Source organism: Rhinatrema bivittatum, chromosome 12 (assembly GCF_901001135.1).
Source record: "Rhinatrema bivittatum chromosome 12, aRhiBiv1.1, whole genome shotgun sequence".
Classification (NCBI taxonomy): Eukaryota; Metazoa; Chordata; class Amphibia; order Gymnophiona; family Rhinatrematidae; genus Rhinatrema; species Rhinatrema bivittatum.
In genome coordinates, this window is record NC_042626.1 from 60,731,133 (window position 1) to 60,759,094 (window position 27,962).

Genomic DNA, 27,962 nt, shown 5'->3' on the forward strand with positions numbered 1-27,962 from the left:
TTTTCATCTCTTTACTGAAGAGGATGTTGGAGTCATACCCACACCGATTCTGAGTGACTAAACAAAATCACTGAAAAACTGGAGGACGTAATATATCAGACTGACAGACTACAGAATAATAAATCACCAGGAGTGATTGGTATTCCCCCCCCCCCCCCCCCCGAATTCTGAAGGAACTAAAAAATGAATTGCAGACCTGTTTCTGGTGATTTGCAGCCTATTTTAAATTAGCCACGGTTCCAGAAGATAGAAGGATGGCCAATGTGATGCCAGTTTCTAAAAAGGGCTTCAGGAGTAATCCGGGAAACTATACACCAGTGAGCCTGATGTGTCTGCCAGGCAAAATGGTCAAAGCCATTGTTTCAGGGTTTAAATTACAATCAAGAGAGCAGCCATGCTTTTCAGTGAATAAGGGAGCAAAAAATCCAAAAATACTACAAGTTCTCTGATTTACAAATTGCAGAAGTTAAAAAGCAAGGTAGTCCAAAAATATGCTTTCTCTTACCAGCGAACCAATTCAGTGTGCTCCGGTGTGGCCCTCCTCAGACTCAGAGTTCAGCCCAGTGGGGAGAGATTTGCCAGCAGAGTTAAACATCTTGGCTGGGAATAACCCTGCCCACAACACATGGAAACACTGACAATACTACTGCTTTTTACACTTTCACCAAGTCAAAATAGCTATCTGCAGAGCTCTATCTTCATACCTCCAGAGCCAAGGTTTCAAATCTCTCTACCGGTGTTATACATTGTTTCCGGGGCACCCCTGCTATATGGTGTTTTCCTAATCATTTGCAGCAGATTTCACCCTTCCCAGACCAACCGCAGTATCCTCTTTATTCACCGTGAACTTGGTCAAACCTATATCCTCAATGGAAATAGTGACTGATTAAGAAATTCAATCCTGCTTCTCACCCTTTAAATGTTATTCCAATTAAATACTTACTTATTTATTTTATTTATTTATTTATAACTTTTCTATACCGAAGTTCAAATAACAGAGTTAATTATCACTCCGGTTTACATTGCAACCATAAAAAACAGTGACAAAGTTGTCTTACATAGAACAGGGGGAGAGAAAAACTTGGATACAGCTTAAGCATGGGGAGTAACGTGTCAAAACTGGTAAGAACTGATAAGAGTTGGCTTTTTGGGGTAACAAGGTATTCAGAGGGAGGGGGTAGGGTAGCGGAGGGTTACCATAGATTTAATGAAACTAATATACATATTAAATAGCTTAGGCATCTGAGCTTAGGAAGAGAAGGTCCGTGGAGGATGAGGCAAGGATGAGTGTTATGGGAAGGCTTGTCTGAATAGTAGCGTCTTAAGTCTCTTCTTGAATGTAATTGGGCATTGTTCCAGCCTAAGGTCCGGTGGGAGCAGGTTCCACTGTTTGGGGCCTGCGGTGGAAAAGGCTCTTTTACTAAAGGAGGTTTTGAATGTAGGTGTTCTAAGAGTCCCTCTTTGCGCTAATCTCAGAGGACGGGTTGAATTTAACTCTTTATTCAATTTTTGCAAATTAAAACATAATACAAAACTTGTATTTTCATATAACATAAGTAATCATCATGAGGGACTTACATAAATCATATAATCCATTAACCAAATAACACATTATTTCTCTTATGTGAACCTATAATGTGGGGGTACCTGCCTAACCATAATAATACAATCAATAATAACTATAAAGGGAGTGATTTCTATTTATTCTTGTACAACCGATACTTCTGACAAATTAGGCATCAAACCTAGACTGGTTTTATCCCTCAAGAAATTTTCCAGGTGAAGGGGCTCATTAAAGGAAAATTTCTTACCCTGGTAATTGACGAAACATTTTGATGGAAATTTTAAATAAAAAGTGGCTCCAATTTCCAGGGTCTTACTCTTTAACATAAGGAAGTGTCTTCTACGCAATTGCGTAGGTCTAGACACATCCGGAAATACATAAACTTTTTGGCCACAGAATGGTAAATCCTTATTCTTAAAGAATTTTCCCAGAACTATATCTTTATCCTTCTCTAAAGAAAAAGATACAAATAATGTTGCCCTTTTATTTATAATATCTGTAGACTCCTCTAAAAAAGTGGATACCCCTATACTTTTATCCTCTATCTGCCCATTGTTGTCACTAGGGCGTATAGGAAAATAATAAATCTTTGATATCACTGGTATATCCTTATCTCCATATGCTAGATTTTCTTTCAAAAATTTAGAAAACATTTCAACTGGCGATAACAACCTAGTAATTGGGAATTGTACAAATCTTAAATTTTTAATCCTCATTAAATTCTCTATATTTTCAATTACAGCATGTAAAGAATTACAGTCAGTAATATTCAAACATTCTCTCTCTTGGATATTCTGTACTTTCTTTTCAACAGTTTTCAGAGTTAACTCTACATCATTTATTCTTTTACCTTGTTCCAATATTGACAACCTGTTAACATTAACTAGAGAGGATAATGAGTTGTTAACTTGTACTAGATTAGAGTCTAATTTTGTCAAAACCCTCCACAAATCCCCCATAGTCACATTAGCCGGGTCTACAGAATCAATCTGTGCCCGATCTAAGGTAATTATTATATTACCTTCTTCTGCCCCTGCAGATTGTATTGCAGGGCTATCTACTGGATCGGCAACAGTCAATGGAAAATGCAACTCTTTTGCACTCACATTTCCTGGCGCCTTCTCAGCTCGCTGATCTTCTCCTGTGTTTGCTGAGGGTTGCGGAGGGGTCGGTTGATTGCCTGGACTTAAAGAGGCATCAACAGTGCCTCGCGTACAGTCCATTTGTGGCATTCCCTGCCGATTAACATGTGCGTCCATGGGACCAGTTCTTACAGTTGTTGGCGATGAGGTGACAAAACGCGCCTTCCTTTTTCGACCCATAAGTTGAGGACTTCAGGGAGGAAGTTTCCAAAGACTTTATCCGGCCGGCCGCGGTCCTCGCGGTCAAAGCCGGTCTAAGCCGCGCGCCGGCGGCACTACGCGCCGACGTTCCTCGGGTTTTGTAGACCCGGTCCCTGGCTGATGTCGTCAGGAGCACAGAATCAGCTGGCTTCAATTAGCACAGCTCCGTTCTCTCTCCGCAGACGGAGAAAAGTTCTGCAGGTTTTAATACAGTCTCTGTGTTCCTTACCAGGACGGCTGCATTCACTCCCTTCCGTTCTCTCTCAGGGCCCCTCTGATCACCGACGCTCCTCGGGTTTTGTAGACCCGGTCCCTGGCTGATGACGTCAGGAGCACAGAATCAGCTGGCTTCAATTAGCACAGCTCCGTTCTCTCTCCGCAGACGGAGAAAAGTTCTGCAGGTTTTAATACAGTCTCTGTGTTCCTTACCAGGACGGCTGCATTCACTCCCTTCCGTTCTCTCTCAGGGCCCCTCTGATCACCGACGCTCCTCGGGTTTTGTAGACCCGGTCCCTGGCTGATGACGTCAGGAGCACAGAATCAGCTGGCTTCAATTAGCACAGCTCCATTCTCTCTCCGCAGACGGAGAAAAGTTCTGCAGGTTTTAATACAGTCTCTGTGTTCCTTACCAGGACGGCTGCATTCACTCCCTTCCGTTCTCTCTCAGGGCCCCTCTGATCACCGACGCTCCTCGGGTTTTGTAGACCCGGTCCCTGGCTGATGACGTCAGGAGCACAGAATCAGCTGGCTTCAATTAGCACAGCTCCGTTCTCTCTCCGCAGATAGAGAAAAGTTCTGCAGGTTTTAATACAGTCTCTGTGTTCCTTACCAGGACGGCTGCATTCACTCCCTTCCGTTCTCTCTCAGGGCCCCACAGAGGACGGGTTGAAGTATGAAGTTGCAGGGGGGTCGATAGGTCCAGCAGAGAGATGTTAAGAATGGCTTTGTGGGTGATTACTAAAAGCTTGTAGAGGATTCTGAATTTGACTGGGAGCCAATGGAGCTTCTTAAGGATCGGTGTTATGTGGTCCCTTTTGTTAGACTTTGTGAGTATCCTTGCAGTTGCATTCTGAAGCAACTGGAGAGGTTTAATGGAGTTGTCTGGAAGGCCTTGAAGAAGAGCATTGCAGTAATCGATTTTTGAAAAAAGGATCGCTTGTAAGACAGACCTGAAATCTTGAAAATGAAGGAGGGGTCTTAGTCTTTTTAATACTTGAAGTTTGAAGTAGCACTCCTTTATTGTGTTAATGAAGCCTGTGAAGCTCAATTGAGTGTCCATGACTACCCCTAGGTTTCTGACTTTGGGAGAGGTGGTTGGGAGCGTTGTAGGGGGTAGGTTGTTTAGAGAAAAGTTACCATCCTGTGTGATTAAGAGGAATTCGGTCTTGTTTGTGTTGAGAATCAGGTTAAGATTTGAAAGGAGGTTATTAATGGAGCATAGATAGGTGTTCCAACGACGTAAAGTACTGTCCAGAGAATCTATTATCAGTAGGAGATTTGGACGTCGTCTGCATACACGTAATGTGTTATTTTGTGTAAATATTTTTATTGGAGTACAGTAGGTAAAAGAGCATCTGAAAACACACAAAGTGCTAAGAGTGCGACAACAACATCAAGAAGAGCCATAGTGCAATGAAACACAAAACCAGGAGTCTGATCTGGAAGTCAGCTATGAAACACAGGACCCCAGTTAGGTAATCGCACAAAGAAACCAAACTGTAAACCGGTTTTTTTTTTAACAATAATAAACTACAGAGATACCCTCCCCACCTCCCCCCCCCCCCTTTTTCCCCCGGGCAGAGCACTGGTGTATAAGCTAAGAAACAGAACATTATCAGCAGAGGTTACGAAGAGCCATATACTTAACTAGTATAGTTAGTGTAACGTGTAGACGTCAAAAAACAGGGGACAGAATACAAAAGTAATAATACACATCATGATATGACTCCAGATTCCTCCACTGGCAGAAGTTTCACATAGTCCTTCCATAATAATTGGATTTTTGGTATTTCTCACTAGAACTGTGTTTGGCAGTTAAGAGTTCCATATGCATGAGGTTGTGAAATTTAGTTTTCCAGACTGGAATGTAAACAGGCGTGTGCTGAGTCCATTGCGCCAAAACCGCTGCCCCGCGCAATAAGAATAATCTTTTGGAATAAGCCCTGTTGGAGGCCAGTAAGTTCGGTGTCCGCCAGCTCCCTCATGCCAAGGAGCCAAAGTCGAGGGTCTAGAGGAAGATCAAGTTGCCACATTGAATGAACTAAAGACTGCAAAATACCCCCAGAAAACCTGTAAAGTTGGGCATGACCAAAAACAATGATAGAAATCCGGGTGTGAGGCGGCACATCGAGTACAGTGTATATCTGACGTAAGTCCCATATAATAAGCATGACATTGAGAGTAGAAAGCTTGGTGTAGAAACTTGTACGTCTGGTCCCGTAGCGTGACATTCACCACAGTTCGAGAGATATGTGTAAAGCATGCCTGAAGGTCCCGCGAGGAGACAGCCTGTGGCAAAACCTTATTCCATTTTGCAGTAACGCTCTCCAAGGTTGGTGCTAAAGTCAGTATCGCCAGTGCCGAGTAATATTGTGAGGCAGACATTCTTTTCCCGTCCTCACCAATCAAAAAATCACGGACCTTGTGGCCCTGAAAAAAAGGTCGATTTGCCTTTTGCTCCTCCAACATAAAATGCCGAAGTTGTAAATATCCATACAGATCAGAATGAGGGACAGAAAAACGGTCCATGAGGTCTTGAAAACTGCACAGCCGATAGCGATCTGCTTCCGACTCCAGGAGTTGGTACATACACTGTAAACCTTTAATTGACCACAACTTGAAGATCATTTGCGACATTCCGGGCTGGAATGTTTGACAGCCACGAATGGGTAAGCAAGTGGTCACTCCCGGAGTAAGTTTAAATTGCCGACACAGCCGCCTCCACACTTGACGCAGGGGCCGTACCACCACACTGGTAGTTATTAATTTTGGAAGGGAGGAGTCCGATAGGTGTAGAGTAGCCCCAGGAGCGTGTGGAGAGAGCCAAGCTGTGTAGTGGTCCATTGGAGAATAAAAAAGCCGTGCCACAGACCCAGTCCCTTACATGACGTAATAAACATGCTTGATTATAGCGCTCCAAATCCGGGCAATTGAGGCCTCCCTGTCCTTTGGGTTGCATTAGAGTCTTTAAGGGAATGCGGGCCTTTTTACCATTCCATAGATATTGCTGAAGTCCTTTGTTAACATCTCGCACATCCTGTTTCCTAAGCCATAGCGGCAACATATGAAAAGATACAACCATTTGAGATTTCCATCATTTTTAATAGCAAAATTTTTCCAGATAGTGACAAGGGTAAGTCCCTCCACGCCGCGAGATGGGTAAGCAATTTCTGCTTCAGAGGGGTGACATTTAACCCATAAAGCTTACTAGGTAAGGCAGGGATGTGGATACCCAGATACTTTAGAGAGGTGCCCACCCACCTCAAGGGGAAGGTACCCGGCCACGTCGAGTGCAAAGTCCCCCAGTATATCCAAAGCCTCTGATTTTTCCACATTGATTTTTAACCCGGAAAATGTCCCAACACAGCCTGTAAATGGAGGACATGTGGTAAGGAGGCAGCAGGGTCACAAAGAAAACCAACATATCGTCAGCAAAGGCCGCTACTTTGAAATTCCCATTCTTGTAATGGAGACCCTGAATAATAGAGGATTCAGCCAATTTCCTTAACAGGGGGGTCAAGGGTAAGAATATATAGAATCGGGGATAGCGGGCATCCCTGCCGTACCCCACGTGCAATACCGAAGGCTTCCGATTAGTGTCATTAGCTACAATATGAGACATTGGTTGATGATATAGAATAGAAATGGCCTGTATAATCTTATTGGGAAACCCAAAACGCCGCAGGACAGAAAACATATAATCCCAGGAAACTCTATCAAAGGCTTTTTCTGAGTCAAACCCTACCGCCATGGATTCAAGACCAAGGGAATGCGATGTTTCTATGGCAGAGAGTAGGCGAATAACATGGGCCCCTGCATTTCGGCCCCCCACAAACCCTGCCTGGTACTGTGAAATAATAGAGGGCAAGACAGAATTCATTCTTTGTGCCAAAATCCTTGCATATAATTTTAAGTCGCAATTTAACAAAGATATGGGGCGGTAAGAGAGCTAAGTGGAATCCTTCCCTGGTTTGGGCAAAACAGTAATAAATGCTTTGTTAAACGAAGGGGGAAATTGGTTAATATCACAAGCATGGTTGAAAAAGGCTGCTAAAGGCCCCGCCAACGAAGCACTCAGATTTTATAATATTCTAAGGTAAACCCATCCGGACCTGGGGACTTATGGTTTTTACCTGTTTTAATAACACCCCGTATCTCCCCTTCAGTAATAGGTCTGCAAAGAAAATCCCTCTTGTCCTCTGGGACCTGAGGCAATCTTATATCTTGAAAGAATGCCTCTTCTTCTGCCGAACCCCCTGCTCTGTCCTCACTGTAAAGTCTTTCATAAAAATCACGCAAAACTGTACAGATCTCTTTAGTAGAGGTAACATGATGGCCAAGGTGGGTTTTTAGGCCCCCAATAAAGGTTTTACGGCGTTTTATGGCTACCATCCGTGCTAGTAATTTACTAGATTTATTCCCATACTGAAAGAAAAAATTTTCAGAGGCTTTAAGTGACTTTTGCGCCCGAAGATGAAGGTGGGAATTTAAGGCAGTGAGGCAAGCGTTATAGGCATCTTTATGCACCTGGGACGGAGAGTTAGCTAACACTCTCTGGGCTGTGTGGAGCTGGGAATCAAGCTGCAAAATGAGTGCGTTTAATTTTTTCCTCTGCGCAATAGAATAGGCTATAACCTCCCCTCTTAACACTACCTTGCTCGTTTCCCAGTATAGAGTGGGGTCTACTACATGCTGCTCATTATTCTGAGCATACTCATCCCACTTTGTCCGGAGATACAACTGAAAATCCTTATCTGCATGTAAAGATCCAGGGAAGCGCCACGTCCTCTGTCCTGTCCTGGGAGCAGCTAGCCAGAGGTCCACCCACACTGGGGCATGATCAGCTATCACAATAGATTCAATATCTGCTGTGTCCACCTTGTCCAACAAGGGTTTGGACAGTAAAATGTAGTCTATTCTTGACAAGGTATAGTGCGCCCTAGAGATATGTGTATAAACTTTATTTTCTGGATTTAAGAGGCGCCAAACATCTAACAGCCCCAGACGTTTACAGAATTGGCGAACCCCAGAGTCCGCGGAGGTCCTTGAAGCTTTTTGGAATGTAAGATTTATCCACGCCAGCCTGAAAACACTATTAAAGTCTCCCACCAAAAGGAGCTCGCCCTGAGAGCTAGTTAGTAAGATATTAGTTACCTTATTAACAAAGGCTGGGTCCGGAGTATTGGGAGCATATATAGTGCCAATAGTTACCGTGTTCCCTGCTAGAGTTCCTATAACTATTAAAAACCGTCCCTCCGGATCCTTAATTTCCTGGATAAGTGTAAAGGGGATATTCTTATTGATAAGTACCCCGCGACGCCTCCCTTCTTCCCCTTAGCTTCCGAGAAATAGCAAGCAGCAACCCAGTCCCTGCAAAGTTTCTTACTTTCAAGGGCAGTTAAGTGTGTTTCTTGTAAGCAGGCGATACCAACCTTTAAACGCTTTAAATGTTGGAAAACTTTCTTTCTTTTAATAGGGGTACCCAACCCATTAACATTCCATGAAATTATCCTGCATTTACTACCCATAACGGCCAAGGTATGGTGTGAGCCATAACACAGGATGAATAAAAAACGGAAGAGCAAGCTCCCAGCCTAACTCACCCTCCCTAGTAAAGAGCTGTGTCCAGCCAACAAAGGTGTGTTCATCACACAAAGAAATACCAGTAAGAAAGGAAAATGAAAATTCAAAAGCATACATAATCCCAATAACACCAGTGCCCTCCCCCCCACCCCCATCCCCGGTCCCATAACCCCAACAACTAGTAACCCGTCCAGACACATAAGCCTGGTAGTAGGAGTCAATCATGAGTGCTCTGGACCTTCCAGAGCTCCCCCTCCCCCTCCATTTTAACTATATAGCCTTCCATGCGGTATTAATACTTAAGGGCTAGAATTCAGGGAGTCCAAGAAACTTCGTAGCCTCTGCCACAGTTTCATACGATTGCCCATTTGCCTTCATAATTAACGCGAAGCTTAGCTGGAAACTGCATGATAAACCGTAAGTTCTTGTCAATTAACTTTCCGCAAACAGGGGCAAAGGCTCTCCTCATTGCAGCCACTCTCGCCGAGTAGTCCGGTGCAAGCCGAACATTTGCTCCCTGGAATTGCACAGTACCACATTTCCTAGCTGCTTGCATCAGTAGTTGCTTGTGATGGAAATTGAGTATTTTCATAATGACCACTCGCGGCCGTGACTGGTCTTGACCCTTGGCTCCCATCCGATGGGCCCGCTCGATTTCTAGACAGCCCTCCAATTCCGGCAGGCCCAAAGCCTCTGGCAGCCATTTTATAAGAGAAGGCCTAAGCAGGTGTTCCTCTACGCTTTCCGGTATTCCTAGGCATCGAATATTAGACCTGCGGGCCCTATTCTCAAGGTCATCAGTCTTAGCAATCTGCTCTTGTAGCATTTTATCAAAAGTAGCCACCTGCCCACGCAGGCCCGTGACTTCGTCTTCCAAGGAGGACGTGCGGTCCTCGATTTGATTGAGTCGTGGCGCATAATCCGTGATCACCTCTCTCAGGGCCCCAATCTGGTCTGAAATGCCCGTCAATTTGCAGTCCAAAGCCGCTAAGACTGCTTCTTTAATTTCAGTCACCGTAAGCGAAAGCGGCACAGTTACCTGTGCTTCGCTCTCCTGCATCGGCACAGCCGTTCCGGGCGCCATCTTGGGATCCGGCCCCTTGCCTTTTTCTTTATCACGTTTTGCCAGCTTAGGAGGCATGGGGGACGGCGTTTTGGACATAAACGAGGTAATCGACATAGGCTAAGTCCGTCTTGAGCAGAAAAGGGATACCGCAGAAGATTGTTGCCAGTGGATGGAGGCGGAGGGGAGCCTGGCGTCCGGAGCGAGATCAGATGCGTCCGATCCCGTTCACCACATCACGTGACTCCACACGTAATGTGTTAATTTGAGCTCGGAGAGGAGTTTACAAAGCGGGAGTAAAATGAAAGCGGGAGTAAAATGATTTCTAATGTTATTGCAAAGACAGTACATTTATCATTAGAAGAAGGGACATTACCAGATATTCTAAAGAATGCTATTAAACCAATTTTGAAGAATAAAAGTCTGGATATTAACCTAAGAATTTTAGGCCAATTTCCAATCTTCCGGTTTTATCAAAATTGATAGAGAAAGTAGTTCAAAAGCAACTAATAGAATTCATTGAAGACAGAAACATCCTTTACCCTCACAATTTGTCCATCTCTTAGTACTGAAACACTTCCTTTATCGTTATCTAACACAATCCTTAGAGGAATGGATTCAGGTCAAAAGTATTTTTTAGTATTGTTTGGATTTCACCGCTGCCTTTGATACAACTGATCATGAAATCTTACTCCATAGGTTACTGGAAATAGGTATTGCAGAAAATCATTTTAATTGGTTGAAATCATATCTTAGTAATTGTACGTATAGTGTTAAAATAGGGAATTCAGTTTCGAAACACGTGCCGCTAGAAACAGGTGTTCCACAAGGGTCCACACTATCAGCCACCCTTTTTAATCTATACATGTTGCCAATATGTAAACTTCTCTCTGGCTGTTGACGCCATTTTCATCGGCTCGCCAGCAGCAATGCATGTGGTTCCGATGATGCGCTTGCACATCTGCTGCCTTCAGTGGAGTTTATGAAACCAATGGGACTAGCTATTGAAAGCACTAAACACTGTAGTAAGCATTCACTAGAAATGAAACTGGAGATCAATTGGTGGCTACAATCCCACTGTCAGCCGTTGTCCGGCTGATGGACTCCACTGCTCTTTTTCCCAGACTGGTTACCTGTCTAGGAACACTCCCAGGCACATCAAAAGTCCAAAGGCATTCAATTATAAATTTCTCCACTGGTTCTCTGGTGGGACTTAAACCTGCAGTGGCTAGCTGGGAGGCAGGCACGCTCCCTGGTTGAGCCACCAGGCCCAGCCAGCAGATGCTGAGCTTGGCTTCTGACATTGAAGCTCAGTCTTTATATTCTAGTCTTCTGCATCAAAAAAAAAAAAATAGTCCCGACAACAAAATTATCCAAAAATAAGTCCCCAAGAAACTTAAGTCTGGCCCTATGGGCCTAACTGCCACCTCCCTTGTACCTCTGGGTTCTCGCAGTTTTTCCCTAGAGAGATAACTCCACCCGCTTGGCAGTTTTAGCAATGGGTTGTCCGCAAAAAGGGAAAAAAAAACAAAGGGAAGGTTTTGAATCTGCACGCTCACTTTCCCTGGCACAATGGTTGCTGTCCTTCTTTCATCTGCAGAGGCAGCTTCCAGTAACACAGTCCTCCAAAGCAACAGGTAGCAAGATCCCAATCCGTCCTCCTCAGTCCCCGGAAGGAGACTGAGACTGCTCTGGCTTTGGCTCCTTTTTATAGGATGGAGACTCCTCCCCTGGTAGCCAGGGATTGGTTCCTGGGTCTCCACCCTCCTTTTCCCACACCTGGGTCTCTGGTTTATCTGATGCTACAGTGGGAAGGAACCAGCATGACTCTTTGACTTTGTGTTGCCTGGTTTTTCTTCCCCCTTCCCTGGGTTTTTGTTTCCAGGGAGTTTGTTTCTGGGGTTTTGACCTACCTCCACGGGCTGGTATATAGACCCCCGTCACACCCACGTACTCAGGGAAGCAGCACTACTTCGACCTCTTCTCTATCAAGTGACTGTAGTGACTGATGCCACCACTATGGGCTGGGATACTCACACCAAGTCCTATCTGACTCTGGTATCGAGGCTCTACAAGAGAGTTTTCTCCAAATCAACCTTCTTGAACTGAGAGCTATCAAAAATGCACTCATGCTCTTTGCACACTTGCTCCAAGGCAAGAGTATATTGATTAAAATAGTCACACTGTTTTATGTGAACAAATTTATTTAATTTATTTTTTAAGAAATGATGTACCACATATCAGAATTTCTATGCGGTTTAACATAAGTACATTCATAATTTACTCATCAGACAGAACATAAAATAATAATCAAAAAACATAGCAATAAAAATTAATAACTAAAATAACATTTAAACTAACCAAACTATAAAAAATTACTCAGTTAAATTAGACTAAACCCCAAACTTTTTTCTCAACTAATTTGATGTTCCTGTAGCTATGTATCAGAGTATGCCTGAGTAAACAAAGTTTTAAGGTGCTTTCTGAACTTCAATAGCGATACTTCCTCTTAAGTCAAGGGGAATGGAGTTCCATAATACTGGACCCTGAACATAAAAAAGCTTCTTTCTGATCTCATTAAGTTGGATACTTTTCAGAGAAGGAACAGTCAAAACATGTTGAGACTAAGATCTCAAACACTGAGAAGGATGGTACAGTATTAATGCTGCATTAAGACTAGAAGGGGCTAACTCATTGATACCCTTAAATACAAGTAGAATGATCTTAAAGATAATCCTCCACTTAATCAGTAGGAAGTGTAAACTAATCAGTGATGGAGTAATATGCTCCCTAAGTCTAACCCCTGTAATAACCCTAGCAGCTGAATTCTGTATTAACTGTAGGGCTCTCAACGATTTTTGTGGAAGTCCTAGATATAGAGAATTATAGTAGTCTAGGGGAGATAATACTATAGACTGTATAATCATTCTTAAATCTGTCTGGTTTAGGAATGGCTGTAATCCCCGAAGTAAATAAAACTTAAAGTAAGATATTTTTTATAACTTTATATATTTGTGGCTTCAATGATAAGGTCAAATCCAAAATTAATCCTAAATTTCTGGCTTCTGTAACAGTTGGTATTTGTTGATTATCTAGTGTTAAAAATTTTGGCAAATTAGGGTCAGGAAATCTGACCAGGTGCAGAATTTTGGTTTTTGAAACATTCAACAGTAAATTGTTTTTAAATAACCTTTCTTTCAAGATATTTAAACAGGATACAATCCTCTTCAAAGAGGATTCAAGTGAGACTTGAATAAGGCAGCACAGGATCCTGGATGCTCTGTCAGGAGACTCTTCAGATCTGGCAATGGCAATAGACCATCAGGAAATTCTTCAAGCCATCTATCTTCCAGGAGTGTCAAACACCTTGGCGGATCATCTCAGTAGGGTTTTTCTTTCATGCAAATGGTCAATCAAACAGTCCATTGCGAACAAACTTTTCAAGTTGTGGGATTGCCCACTGATTGATCTCTTTCATGGAGTCACATGATTGGGATACAGCCATCCCAGACTATAACTTAAGGAAAGATAGAGAGGACAGGAAAGGGGGAGGAGTAGCACTTTGTTTAAAAAAAAAAAAAAAATCCAAGCAATTGAAATGCAAGGGATGTGGAGTAGGGAAGAAGCATTACGTGCTAAAAAAAAAAGAAAAGATGGTGCTTCCATTTACATCGGTGTAGTTTACAGGCCTCTGATTCAGTCAGAACTGCTGGACAGAGATCCGATCGAAGACCTCCAAAAAGTGGGAAAAAAGAAGTGTTACTCATTGAAGATTTTAATCTATCAGGTGTAGAATGGAGTATCCCTTCTGCAGAATCTACAAGAAGTAGAGAAATAGTGGATGCTCTTCAAGGGGCTCTGCTCAAATAGTAATGGAACCCACAAGGGAGGGTGTGATACTCGACCTATTTATCCCCTAAGAATATGAGAGATGCCATACTGGGTCAGACCAAAAGTCTATCAAGCCCAGTATCCTGTCTTCACAAGTACCTGGCAAGTACTTTAACCTTAAATAGACCCCATGCTACTAATGCTGACAACAAACAATGGCTATTTCCTATTGATTAATAGCAGTTTATGGACTTCTCCAGGAATCTATCCAAACCATTTTAAACCCAGCTACACTAACTGCCTTAATCACATCCTCCAGCATCGATTTCCAGAGCTTAATTGTGTGAGAGCTACCTACTGACTTCATGGAGTGCCTCCTAGTCCTTGTATTATCTGAAGAGTAAATATGTTTCACATTTACCCATTCCAAGTCCTTTCATAATTTTATAGACCCCTATCATATCCTCCCTCAGCCATCTCTTCTCCAGACTGAACGGCACTAACCTCTTTAGCCTTTCGATATAGGGGAACTGTTGCATGCCATCTATCATGCATCGACCAGAATTGCACACAGTATTCAAGGTGCAGTCTAACCATTGAGCAATACAGAGGCATTATGACATCCTCTGTTTTATTTGCCATTCCCTTCCTAATAATTCCTAACATTTGTTTGCTTTTTTTGACCGCTACAGCAGTGAGCTGACAATTTCAATGTAATGTCAACTATGATGCCCAGACTTTTTTCCTGGGTGGTAACTCCTAAAATGGAACCTAACATCGTGTAGCTACAGCATGGGTTATTTTTCCCTATGTGTATCACATTGCACTTATCCACGTTATATTTCATTTTCCATATGGGCGCTCAATCTTGCAGTCTCACAAAGTCCTCCTGCAATTTCACAATCCACTTATGATTTAACTATGCTGAATAATTTTGATCACCTCACTCATCATACCCTTTTCCAGATCAATTATAAATATATTAAAAAGCAACGGTCCAAGTACAGATACCTGAGGCACTCCACTGTTTACCTTTTTCCGCTGTGAAAACAGACCATTTAATCCTACTCTTTCCTGTACCTTTTAACTAGTTTGTAATCCACAAAAGGACATCTCCTCCTATCCTACCAATATTCAAGTTAAGAGGAGAATAGCACATCCTATCCGTCACCCCTTAAACACAGAGACAAGTTACGATCACAGATATTCGGAAGTCTTGGAGTTGTCCATATAATAGTACACAGGTCTTGTTCCCGGACTGCCTCCTCTGGATCATATGATGTCCAAGCACAGGAATACCAGATGGTGAAACCCCGCGAGCCCCATCTGCAATGGCAGCTGTACTAATAGAACAAAATACGGAATAGCAAACATCCAGGCCTGTATAGGTGTGTTACTAAAAGATAGAGCTTACTGCATTCCAAATGTATATCACAGTTTTATAATCCAGGCTCCCAGGGGAGTAATAGTAACTCCAGACTTCTGAATATAGAGAGAAGAACGGGAAAAGGTCCCATATTGAACCAAACGTATTTCATTGCAAACCAGGGTTAAGAACTGATGAAAACAAAAACAGGTGAACCATCAACCCAAAAATTGTGAATGTACCAGTCTGGCTCCGCAAGGGAAGCAGCCCCATGGCCAGTCATGATCCAACATATAGTTAGAGACAGGAAGGCTACAAGTCTCACAGCCAAGTGAATTGCACTGAGGGAACAGGTTTCAGCTACCCGAACCAATTGCATCCATAAAAGCCTTCACGAGCTCCACGGAGTCAAAGTTTTGCACTTTATCAACATGCCAAATCCGGAGATGTGCAGGATAAATTAAGGCAAATTTGATACCCCGGTTGTGCAGCGACGAACATATGGAGGAAAACCCCCGTCGCGCCTCCGACACCGAGGCCAAAAAATCTTGGAAAATCCTGATTGAATGCGACTGGTAGGTCAGCTCTGTTCTTGAGCGCGAGGCCCTCCAAATCTCTGCCTTGTGTGCAGAGTTGAGGATTTTGGCTATTATCAGCCACGGGTGCCCCGAGTTTTGTGTTCGCCCCCCCAATCGATGAGCCCACTCAGTTACCAACTTGCTTTGTAGGTGTGGGAGATTAAGGACATCGGGGAGCCAGGACTCTAAAAGGGTGCACAGCGTCTTCTCGTCGATATGCTCGGGGAAACCCAGGAATCGCAAGTTATCATGCCGGGCTTGATTTTCTAAATCATCCACTTTCGTTTGCAGAGCCTGCATTACCTTGTCTCGGTCAGCCATCTTGGTTTTTCCAGCACACGCGGCATCCTCAAGCTCTAAGACCCTCTCCTCCACCAGATCTAGCCTTGGAGGTATGGCGGCCAGGGAGTCCCGTACCTCCCCCAGCTGGGTTGTGATCACTGCCCATTTCTCATCTAGGGCCTCACGTATAGCAGCTTTAATGTCCACGATGGTAAGCAGCAGAGAGGGGGAGGTGACTCGCTCTCCAGCGCGGTTGCCATCTTGGTTTTGGGAGTCTTCAGTTTTTCTCTCTCTTTTTTATCACTCTTTGTCTCCCTTGAAATCGCTGTTTTACTGTGAACTCGAGCCGCGGATATAAACTGTGTTCCCCGAGGCAGCCAGCCCAAAAATCCAGTCCAAAACACGCTGCTATTTCCCGCGGATAGCGGGTCAGGAGCTAGGAAGAAACGCTCCTTCCCGGCTATCACATCACGTAATCCTCTTCCTCTCTGGATAGTTTATCTTGCAGCTAGTTAGTTTTGAAATGGATTGAAGAGGTTTCTAAGGCAACACGTGCGCGGGAATTCCCACACTTGCTCAGTAGAACTCAAAGCTCTACTGGCTTGGCGAGATGAGTCCGTTCAGACATCACCACAGATCATGGCTAATTCATCCAGCTATCTATGGAAAACACAGTTTATAGTAAGCAAACTTTCTTTACGTGTAACGGGTGTTCTTTAAAAAAGTAGGATAAATTAGCTACGCAAAAGGGGTGCGGTCATCGACAATGCCAAGAGGAAAGTTCTCAGAAAGATCGAGATGGTCTCTCTGCATTTGCAGATGTTTGTAGGCAGTTGCTCACTGCTTGAGACTCCTCAGACTGAATAGCAAGCTATGCTTTCTGATTTATCCTGCTATCTACAGAGAATACCTGTCATAGATAAACATCTTTGCTTTTTCTGTGGTCAAGCAGGGTAAGCTCAGCTACACACTGGGAGGATTCCCAAGCTGAGAGTTGCATATAATTAGCTTGTTTTTGCTTGTCAGTAGTAGATCATTGCAACTCATTTGTATTGCTCAAGGATGGAGAGTAGATGTGGAAGATTAAATCATCCTTAATGAGAAGACAAGTTAAACATTTTGAAAGTGACTGGAATAAAAAATCTTGTCAGATGAAAGAGCCCTTTGTCAAAAGCACATTAAGGTATATAGACTTGAAATTTAAGAGGGTCAAAATAGTTTTTGGACAGGAATTTGAGAGTAGCAGAAAAATAGATCTAGATGTCTATTTAATTCATCCTTTTGTTTCAAAAGAAACTGAACAGCTTGCCATGTTTTTTTGAGGAGAAAATAGAGACTATTAATATAGAAGTTTTTCCTTCCTCACCTGCTCTTGGACTTCAAATAGAAATCCAGAGCAGTGAGGCATCCTCTCTGAAGTTTCTGGGTAGTAGCAAGTTGTCGGCATTTAATGTAGTTCTGGAAATAGGAATTCAGAAAACATTGAGTACTATGGGTACCAGTACATCATTATTAAACCCTAATCCTATTGAACTTTCTAGGGGAAAAAAAACAGGAGCTGGGTTTGGAAAAATGTTTGTCATGATTAATGCCAGTCTTACTTACTCTAGGCTGCATCTCACCATCTTTGAAAGAGTCTAGGACTGTCCCTTGTTTCTTTAAAAGAAAGAGACTCTCTAGACCATAAGGAGATTATCATCAGCCTTTTTCTAACCTACCTTTCATAATGAAAGTTATTGGAAAAGCTGTGGTGTTAAAATTTTGAGAATTTCTTGAAGAAAACAAATGTTCTACTCCCGAGGCAGTTTGGTTTCTGACAAGGATGTAATCCAGAGAAAACCTTGGCAGCATTAGCAAATGAAATTGGGCTTAATGTAGATAAAGGTAAAACAGCCCTTATTGTTGCCATTGGTATGAGTGCTGCTTTTGATATGTATGATCATGATCTACTTATTCAAAGGTTGGCAGACGTAAGAGTTGAGGGGATATTTAAAGTGAAAGAAGACAAATCTGAGATACTGAATATCTCTGCATCACTGGACCGGATTGTGCATATGAAGAGCCATTTACCCTATTGGATAACTAAAGATTGGGTCAAATATTTAGGGGTACACTTAGGGCCAAATGTGAGTAATTTATATCAACTAAATTATGGGTCACTGCTTAAAAATATCTATAGGAATTTGGATAGATGGGACAGACTAGAGATGCCTTGGATGGGGAGGGTTGCAATTACTAAAATGAATGTCCTTCCTAGAATATGATATTTCAGACACTTCCAACTGCTGTTTCCAACCAACATTTGAAAGCCTGACAAAAGAACTTCAGCTTCTTTTGGAAATGCAGACCCCCAAAGTAGCCAGGGATCTTATTTCAGAATAAATTGCTGGGATGACTGGGAGTACCTAATGTGACCTGGTACTATGTGGCTGTGCAGTTGAGTGTTGATAGACTGGCATAGAGCTGGGGAGGCCAAGTCATGGGTGAAGCTGGAACAAAACATAGTGGATACTATCTCTCTAGACATGCATGTGGTTGGGGTGGGGGAGAGACCTGACTTAACTGGTCTTTCACCTTTTTGATGGCTGACCTTTGAAGTATGGAGAGAAAGTGGAGACCAGTGCTGGTGGGGAAGAGAACGTGCTACTGTCGTACCACGTTCCTATATAATAAAGGCTTCTACCCGGGTAATGAGATGACGGCATGCACATGTTTGAATAATTGGGAGTGACCAGGTTGTAGCAAGTTCTTAGTGGGCAGGGGATGGTTTCTTTTGATGAATTACAACAGTGATACCTGCTGATGGACAGAAATACGTTTTTTCATGTGTCCAACTTCCACATTATATCAGCCAAATAAAAATTGGAATAGAGCTTAGGAAAGGTCGAATGATGTTCAAAGGATTTTGTGACCAGGCTGATAAGGAGATCCATCTCAAAAATCTATGCATTGCTAAATGTGGATTTAAAGTCGAAGTCAGCTCATATAAGGGCAAGGGTGAAGGACTTGAGAGGGTTTCTTGATGGGGAGATGTGGAGACAATGTTTCCTGGCCACAAACAACATTTGGTATCCTCACATATAATGAAGAATGATACAAGGTGCTTTATAGATGGTACCTACACCGGAATGCTTGCATAGAATCTAACCTCTAGTGGATGTAGGGTGCTGGCAGGAGTGTGGTTGTATAGGCTCTTTCTACCATCTTTGGTAGGAATGCCCAGTGGTGAGCATCATGAGGGATAAAGTGGTTCAATTATTTGCTGAGATGACGGGGACCACAGTTATTAAGGACACCAAGGTTTTATTCCGCATTATACCTGATTTTCTATCTGTTGGATAATCTATGCCGGTTATTGCTGCCAAGTTTGAATTGGCTTATTGGTGGCATAGAGCTGCCGCATCCACACTCTCCTCTATTTGTTACCACATGGAGAGAGTTTTCTGTATGAGGAAACTTATGGCCCTCCAGATTATGTGACAAAATTTGAAAAAAGTGCAGAAATCGTATTCCTAATGGTTAAGTACACGGAGAGGAGACCTTTATCCGAGACTTATAAATACTCATGCTTCGTGATGTGAAGTTATTAGAAACTACCCATAACTTGCTTTTGGATTCTGAGGGAGGGAGAAGAGGGAGTGGAAACAGGTGGTAACTACAGGTATAATCTTGAGATGTTTCAGGATACTGTGGACTTTGGGGCTGTCCATCTATTGTTATGATGGTCATGTACCTATGTGACACCTTTAAATATATTAGTATTGTTTTATAACCTTGAACTTTTATAACTGTTTGCCAATAAAAAGAAAATGATTTAAAAAAAAAAAGTCTAGGGGATTGCCCTGGCCTGGTTCAAGTAATTTATAATGAATTGGTCATCCAGAGTCAATTAAGGCTCAAAATATCAGAGACTAGAGAAATAACTTGTGGTGTGCTACAGAGTTCAATTTTATCATCTCTTTTTATTCAATATATATTTGGCACCATTGGCTATCCAGATCCAAGATTTGGGTATAGTTGTTTTATTTAAGTGGTCTTGGTTTATTTTAATTGCAATCTGGCTGAAGAGAGAGGGAAATGTAATCACTCTTAATCAAATTTCGGAATGGCTGGGTAAATGTTAAGTTTTAAAGTTAATCCTGAAAGATCAGAGGCCATTTGTATGTTGGAGTTTTTTATGATCAGTCTAAATTGCTGTGATTTATGTTGGGCAGTGTATAAAATGCCATTAAACTTCAATTTAATTGTGTGTCAATCAAGGGAGAGGGAGGATCATGATTTGCCATTATTCCAGTTTTTCTTCTCAGAGGAAGGGGTAGCTTAAACTGCTGTTAATCTTGGATGTTCTAGGCCTGGATTGTGACTTACTGTTAATCTTGGCTCTTTTAGGGCAAAGAATACACAGCATTTTTTTCTGCACTGTGGAATCTTGTTTATGCTTCAAACTGGCGATGTCAAGGGTGCCAAGTCCACCGCCACCGGCAGAAATGTCGAGTGGCCCGGTGGCAGAGAGCTGGTGTTATACACAGGTAAGTGAAGTCCATAAACAGTAACAACCAGAATACCGCTGGACAATATGGAGGTCATTTTCAAAGGGATTTCTGGACATGAAACTGTATTTTATGTGCAGAAGTGACCTTTACAAAGTTGCCTGCCCGGTATGCAGGTAAACTTATGCATATGTCATGTCTTACTCAAAGTGAATGAAGGCATTTGGATTTGCGTGCATGCTTTCTAAAATTTGACGGCATGCATTTAAATTTCAGGAAAATTTTGTATGCACCAAATAGCAAATGTAACTTGTGTGGGGTAGATTTGGTGGGATAACTTTCAAAGTAGACTTGTATATGCAAGTCAACTTTGAAAATTGGTATAACGTATTTATTTATTTATTTTATTTATTTAAAGTTTTTCTATACCGACATTCGTTGGCACATCACATCGGTTTACATACAACAAATAAAGCAACTTGAGCACTTTACAGAGAACTGTTTTTAAAAATAACCATAGTAAAATAACTAATATTGAACTGATACACAATGTTAGGTTCCATATTAGGTGCTACCACCCAAGAAAGAGATCTAGGCGTCATAATGGATAACACATTGAAATCGTCTGTTCAGTGTGCTGCGGCAGTCAAAAAAGCAAACAGAATGTTGGGAATTATTAGAAAGGGAATGGTGAGAAAACGGAAAATGTCATAATATCTCTGTATTGCTCCATGGTGAGACCGCACCTTGAATACTGTGTACAATTCTGGTCGCCGCATCTCAAAAAAGATATAATTGCAATGGAGAAGGTACAGAGAAGGGCAACCAAAATGATTAAAGGGAATGGAACAGCTCCCCTATGAGGAAAGACTAGAGGTTAGGACTTTTCAGCTTGGAGAAGAGACGGCTGAGGGGGGATATGATAAAGGTGTTTAAATCATGAGAGGTCTAGAACGGGTAGATGTGAGTTGGTTTTTTATTCTTTCGGATAATAGAAAGACTAGGGGGCACTCCATGAAGTTAGCATGTGGCACATTTAAAACTAATCGGAGAAAGTTCTTTCACTCAACGCACAATTAAACTCTGGAATTTGTTGCCAGAAGATGTGGTTAGTGCAGTTAGTATAGCTGTGTTTAAAAAAGGATTGGATAAGTTCTTGGAGGAGAAGCCCATTACCTGATATTAATTAAGTTGACTTAGAAAATAGCCACTGCTATTACTAGCAGTGGTAACATGAAATAGTCTTAGTTTTTGGGTACTTGCCAGGTTCTTATGGCCTGGTTGGCGACTGTTGGAAACAGGATGCTGAGCTTGATGGACCCTTGGTCTGACCCAGTATGGCATGTTCTTATGTTCTAAATAATATATGATGAACTGTGTGAAGAATAAGTGTTAACTTAAAATATTTACATGGCAAGTAGAAGGAGAGGATTATGAAATGTGGAGGGGGAGCGGGAAAATGAATTGGTGGCAATGGGAAGAGGTTGTGTGGCAAGTTGGGGAGAAGTGGAATTAGAGGGGAACGGGTGAGTAAATGAGAGTATCATGAAAATGCCTGTTTGAATAACCAGGTTTTCAGTTTTTGGTTTTTATTTTTTTTAAAAATTTTGTGGGCAGTGTTCTTGGCATAGGTCCGTTGGCATAGAATTCCAGATTGTGGGCCCTGCAATGGATAGTGCCCGCTCTTACGTGGTGGTGAGATGAGCGAGGTTGGGAGAGGGTATGTTTAGGGTTGCCCTGTAGTGATATCTCATGGGTCTATTGGAAGTGTGGAAATGTAGGGAGTCATTAAGCCAATGCATGCTTTCGTTGTGTACGGTTTTATGTATGAGTGAGAGGGTCTTGTATCGAATTCTGGATGAGATTGGGTGCCAGTGTAATTCTTTGAGAACAGGGGAAATGTGATTGTTTTTGCGAGTGTTGGTGAGGATACGGGCAGTGGCATTCTGCAACATTTGTAGTGGGGCGATAGTACTTTTGGGAAGGCCTAGAAGGAGGGAGTTGTAATAGTCTATTTTTGAGTTTCCCAGGTTTTAAGGGCATTGTGTAAGGAGTCTGTGATAGGAATAAGGATTTGTACGTCATCAGCATATATGACGTGCGTAAGACCAAGCTCCGAGAGAAGGTGGCAGAGGGGCAGTAGGTATATGTTGAAAAGTGTAGAGGACAATGCAGAGCCTTGTGGTATGCCTCGTGAAATGTGAATTGCGTGAAATGTCAATTGCTTTGGATTCACTATTACCTATTCTGACTTTGTAGTATCTGTTATTTAGGAAGGACTCGAACCAGCGAAGAGGAGTTCCTGAAATGCCGATTTCCGTGAGCCGGTCAAGTAGGATGTTGTGGCTAATGGTGTCAAAGGCAGAGGATATATCTAGGAGTGCGAGGATATAGTATTGGCCTTTATCCAGTCCTTTGAGGAAGGAATCTGTGAGGGAGATCAGGAGGGTGTCTGTATTGAAGAACTTACGGAAGCCAAATTGCGAAGGGAGGAGAAATTCATGTTTTTCTAGATAGTCAGACAGTTGTAGATTTACTACTTTTTCCAGGACTTTTGCTAGGAAGGGTACGTTGGCCAGTTCTGTAGGGCCCAGTTTAGGTTTCTTTAGTATGGGTTTGACTATTGCTTGTTTTAGTGAGGTCGGAGCGTTTCTAAGGGAGAGTGAAAGGTTGATGATGTTGGCTATGGGTTGAGAAATTGTTAGGGATGGTTAGGAGGGATTTAATAGGAATTGTCAGATGGGTGAGATGAGGTTTTCATTTTCAGTGGAGGCAGTGATCTCAAAGGAATTTAGGGTAGCATATGGGTTTTTTGGAAGGGCATGGGTGAGAACGGTGTCAGGCGGAAAATGTGTCAGGAGTTTAGAGATTTTGTCGTGGAAGAATTGTGCGAGGCCTTCGCATTTTATTTTGGCTTCATCGTCCGGTATGGGTGTGGGAGAGGTTTTAGTAAGTTCTGAGACGTATGTGAAAAGGGCTTTGGGGTTGAGTTGTGGGTTCTTAGAGCTTAGAAGTCTCGCTTGGTTTTGAGGATGGTCTCTCGGTAGGTATGTAGGGCGGATCTGAATTTTGCAAGTTGTGTGGGAGTGGGATTTTTGCACCATTTCTTTTCTTGGCTTCTTAAGTCTCTTTTCAGCTTTTTAAATTCTGGAGTGTACCAAGGTTTTTTTGTGTTGAGGGAAGGGTTTAGTTCTTTAGTGCGTAACGGGCAGATTTTGTCAGCAATGTTGCTAGTGAGATGATTCCAGGATGAGAGTGCGGATTCGGCATCAGTTAGGTCAAGTTTATCAAGATCATTGGTGAAGGCTGTGATTAAGTCATCTCGGGTACAGGGCTTTCTGAAGTGGATGGTATTATTTTTTGTGCGTGGGGGAGTAGGGGTGTGTTTTATTGATAGGTTTGCTCTAATGAGGGAGTGGTCAGACCAAGGGACAGGGGAGTATGAGGGGAGATCAGAGAGGATTTCAGAGTTTATGAAGATTAAATCTAGTGAATGATCTGCTTTGTGTGTCGGGCTTGTTATTATTTGCTTGAAGCCCATAGCGTTGAGTGAGATCAGAAGGGCTTCACATGTGGGTGAAAGTGGAAGGGAGTCTACGTGGAGATTGAAATCACCGAGGATAATAGCGGGAGTGTCCATTGCTATATTCTGGGCTATGTATTCGATGAGGGGCGAGGTGCTTTTATCGAGGAGACCGGGGTGTAGACTAAACATAATTGTAGTTGTGGAGATTTGAATAAACCTATTTCAAATTTAGGTGCAGTGTTGACAGTTTGGGATATGAGTTTGAATTCTTTTTTGGTTGCAAGTAGGAGACCTCCGCCTCTTTTTTTTTTTTTTTTTAAGATCTTGGTATGGAAAAGATGTCATATGTGTGTGTGGGGGGAGTTGGTTTAATAGTATTGTGTCTGTTTCTTTGAGCCAGGTCTCGGTTATGGCACAAATGTCAGGTTTGTCATCCAGGAGGATGTCATTGAGTATAGGGTTTTTTTTGACAATGGATTGAGAGTTGAGAATGATGGAGAAAGCGGTGAGGCCAAGGAATTAAGTGAGAGGGGATAGCATGATAGGTAATAAGAATCTGTGGTGAGATGTGTGATGGGTTAAGTGAGGTAAGTTAAGCTTGGTAGAGTAGTGTTTGATTGTGGGGATTGGGCGTCCTAGCATGCTTAGTTGTTAGGGTGAGTGTGTGTGTGTATAGGATGGATGTCCAATGTGGGTGTATAATGAAGGGGCAGGGGACTTGAAAGGTGGAAGCAAGGGTCGATGAGTGAGGGGTGTAATGTACAAAGCAGAATTGGGTGAGGCGGAGGTTGGTCTTGGAGGCTGGGGGGCCCAGAAGTCGTCAGGGGAGGATAAGAGGATGCTAAACGTAAACAGGGGGTATTTAAAGGAAGGAGAGAGGGAGGTAGTGCGGTTGAGTGGTTTCAAGGGTGATAAGGGTCGGCGCTAAGGGGCTTGCGCGACGCCTGGTAGGAAGGCTGGTCTCTTAAAGGGCCATCAGGTCGCTGAGTCGTGACGTCACGGTGGGGGCGGTCCTCGGTAGCAGGCGCGGTGGCTTCTGACCCTGATGGGTCTACGCCGGCCGCGTGGAGCATTGGCAGGCCTCGGCGGTGCAGGCAGGAAAAGGGCTTGCTTAGTAGGACAGCCGGTCTCTTAAAGGGCTGTTGGGTCGCTGAGTCATGACGTCGCGGTGGGGGCGGTCTTCGGGGGCGGTCCTCGGTAGCGGTCGTGGTGGCTCCTGACCCCGATGGGTCTATGCCAGCCGTGTGGAGTATCGGCGGGCCTCAGTTTTGCAGGCCTCTGCAGTCGGCAGGCCTCAGCGGTGCAGGTAGGCAGGTAGGAAAAGAGCTTGGGCACAATGTTTTTAAAATTACCCTCCCCAAGTACAATAGGGGAAGAAGAGAATTATGTTTAGCACTGGTGCTGTTTGCCAAATTATGGAGAGATCATTGTTCACAGATTAGGTGGCTCGTGTCTTGTCTTGGAGGAACATAGTATAGAGCATTACTGACTTGTCACATCATGGAGGCATCAGGCAGAACATAGTTGATGTGTCTAAGTGTTGAGATGGGGGAGGAGAAAGATGTCTTTCAAAGCCTGGCTAGCTTGTATTGCAGTACATCTAACTCTACTTTACATTGGCTATGCTACCTGATCTTTCATTATCTTTAAAATTCTTCTAACTTTGCCTGGAAATCCATCTGATAATTGGGTGCAAAAACAGAACTCCATATTCCTTATCTTTTTTGACTGGGACATCATAAAAATAATGGAGGAAATCTGTCTTTTGATTCCATCCACTGTTTAATGCACACTACTATGAAACATTAGCTGCCATAACATAGCAGATGTTGGCATAGTTTCCTCTGTCTATATTAGACTAGCAAAGGATGTCTCCCAGCTGGGTCCTCATACAGGTGCTGCTGCCTTTATCTCTTTAGCTGGAAAGTATAGCCAGTTCAGCTTGCAAACAATACTAGAAAGTTATATCATGGGAAAGTACCAAAGCCTTACGGCAGTTTCACAGTGGTCAACCTTGTCGCCTCTTCTTGGGAATTTCATATAGCCGTACCACTGCTCTATGCACCTCAGCTTCATTTGTCTCCCCTTTTTTTTTTTTTTTTTAATTGTCTTCCCTTTTTTTTTGACCTATTGTTTTCGTTGCATGTAGGGAATCCATATTCAGCTGTCGTGTGGCTCTGAATATACAGGACATCCGGCTAACTAATCCAGTGGCACAACCACGCCACTGAATATCCCCAGATATTCTGAAGTTAGCCAGATAACTTTAGGACAGGTGTATTTGGCTAAATTCTGTACTGCTTTTGGTTACTACTACCTCTGCTGGTAGGCTGTTTTAGGCATCTATCACTCTTCCAGTGAAGAAATATTTAATATGTGCATGTTTTTATCTTATGCTTTTCTATTCTGTCTTCCGAATATTTTTATTATTTTTATATACCGACATTCGATCTCAATTGGGATATCACATCTGTTTACATTCAGGTACTGTAGGTATTTCTCTATCCCCAGAGGGCTTACAATCTAAATTTTTGTACCTGAGGCAATTGTAGGTAAAGTGACTTGCCCAAGGTCACAAGGAGCGACAGCAGGACTCAAACCCTGGTCTCCTGGTTCATAAGTCCACTGCTCTAACCACTAGGCTATTCCTCCTAACCCTGGCTTTGTAGGGTTTGTATTGCAAGTACTATACTATTTTGATAGCCCTTCTTAGAATTGCTTACATCCTATTAATTTCTTTGTAAAGATATGGTTTCCAGAATTAAGCACAGTACTTGAGGTGAAGATCTCTCTAGTGACCTTACAAGGATAGTGTTACATTTTTTTTCCTGGTTGGTAATTTCTCCTTACATAACTACACATACTAATAGCTTTCCCTGCTGCTTTTTTTTTCTATCAACCTTCATGTCATCTGAGATAATTACTCCTAGACCCTTTCCTTCTTGGTAGCTGCCACTCTTATCCTCTTAACTCTGATTTTTGTCCATTTTTACAACTAGGAGACATCTTGGTTGCTTCCTCTGTTGTAATTAAGTCCTTCAAATAATTATAGCAATTGTGCAGCCCTTTAATTTTCCATAGAACCCTTGGATGAATTTTATCTGTCCCTCATGTTTTATTAACCTTTGCATGTTAGAATGCTGTCTTCATCAGTTCATGGATTATCACATATTTTGTTCACCTCACCTGGAGTATTGTATTCAATTCTGAAGGCTGTTTCTCCAAAAGAATATAGACAGAATAGATGTGTACCAGAAAATGGATATGCAAATAATTCAGGGCCTGCACTTAAGGACCTAAATATTTATACCCAAGAAGAGAGGAGAGATGGGGGTTTATGGTAAAGACATTCAAACACCTCAGAGGTCTAACAAATTTGCAAGGGGCATACCTTTTTTTCAGCAGAAACGGTGATAGAACAAGAGGACATGATACAAGGTTCAAAGGGAGTAGAATCCAGAGTAACATCAGAAAATATTTCTTTGGAGAAAAATTGATGAATACATAGAATAGCCTTGCAGTGGAGACAAAAACAGTAATGGAATTCAACAAAGTATGAGATAAGCACTGATGATTTCTAGTTGTGAAGGGAAAGCCAGAGTTCAACTGGGGTGTGTGGTGTGCACCAGGAAATAAATTGGACAGGGTCCATATCTGCTGTCATATTTCATGTTTAAGAACATAAGAACATGCCATGCTAGGTCAGACCAAGGGTCCATCAAGCCCAGCATCCTGTTTCCAACAGTGGCCAATCCAGGCCATAAGAACCTGGCGAGTACCCAAAAACTAAGACTATTTCATGTTACCGTTGCTAGTAATAGCAGTGGCTATTTTCTAAGTCAACTTAATAGCAGGTAATGGACTTCTCCTCCAAGAACTTATCCAATCCTTTTTTAAACACAGCTATACTAACTGAACTAACCACGTCCTCTGGCAACAAATGCCAGAGTTTAATTGTGCGTTGAGTGAAGAAGAACTTTCTCCGATTAATTTTAAATGTGCCACATGCTAACTTCATGGAGTGCCCTCTAGTCTTTCTATTATCTGAAAGACTAAATAACCAATTCACATCTACCCGTTCTAGACCTCTCATGATTTTAAACACCTCTATCATATC

General features: G+C 42.6%; 1 protein-coding gene across 10 annotated transcripts in view; it reads left to right on the top strand.

Annotated features, from left to right (window-relative positions):
* The window catches only part of SPOP (speckle type BTB/POZ protein), a 190,884-nt gene that overhangs the window by 55,264 nt on the left and 107,658 nt on the right, over window positions 1-27,962 (top strand). For all 10 annotated transcript variants that reach the window (XM_029573351.1, XM_029573353.1, XM_029573349.1 and 7 more), the window contains one exon: window positions 20,219-20,358. In XM_029573351.1, the coding sequence (XP_029429211.1) occupies window positions 20,281-20,358 (78 nt within the window). In that variant the 5' untranslated portion in view covers window positions 20,219-20,280. The remainder of the gene's footprint in view (window positions 1-20,218; window positions 20,359-27,962) is intronic.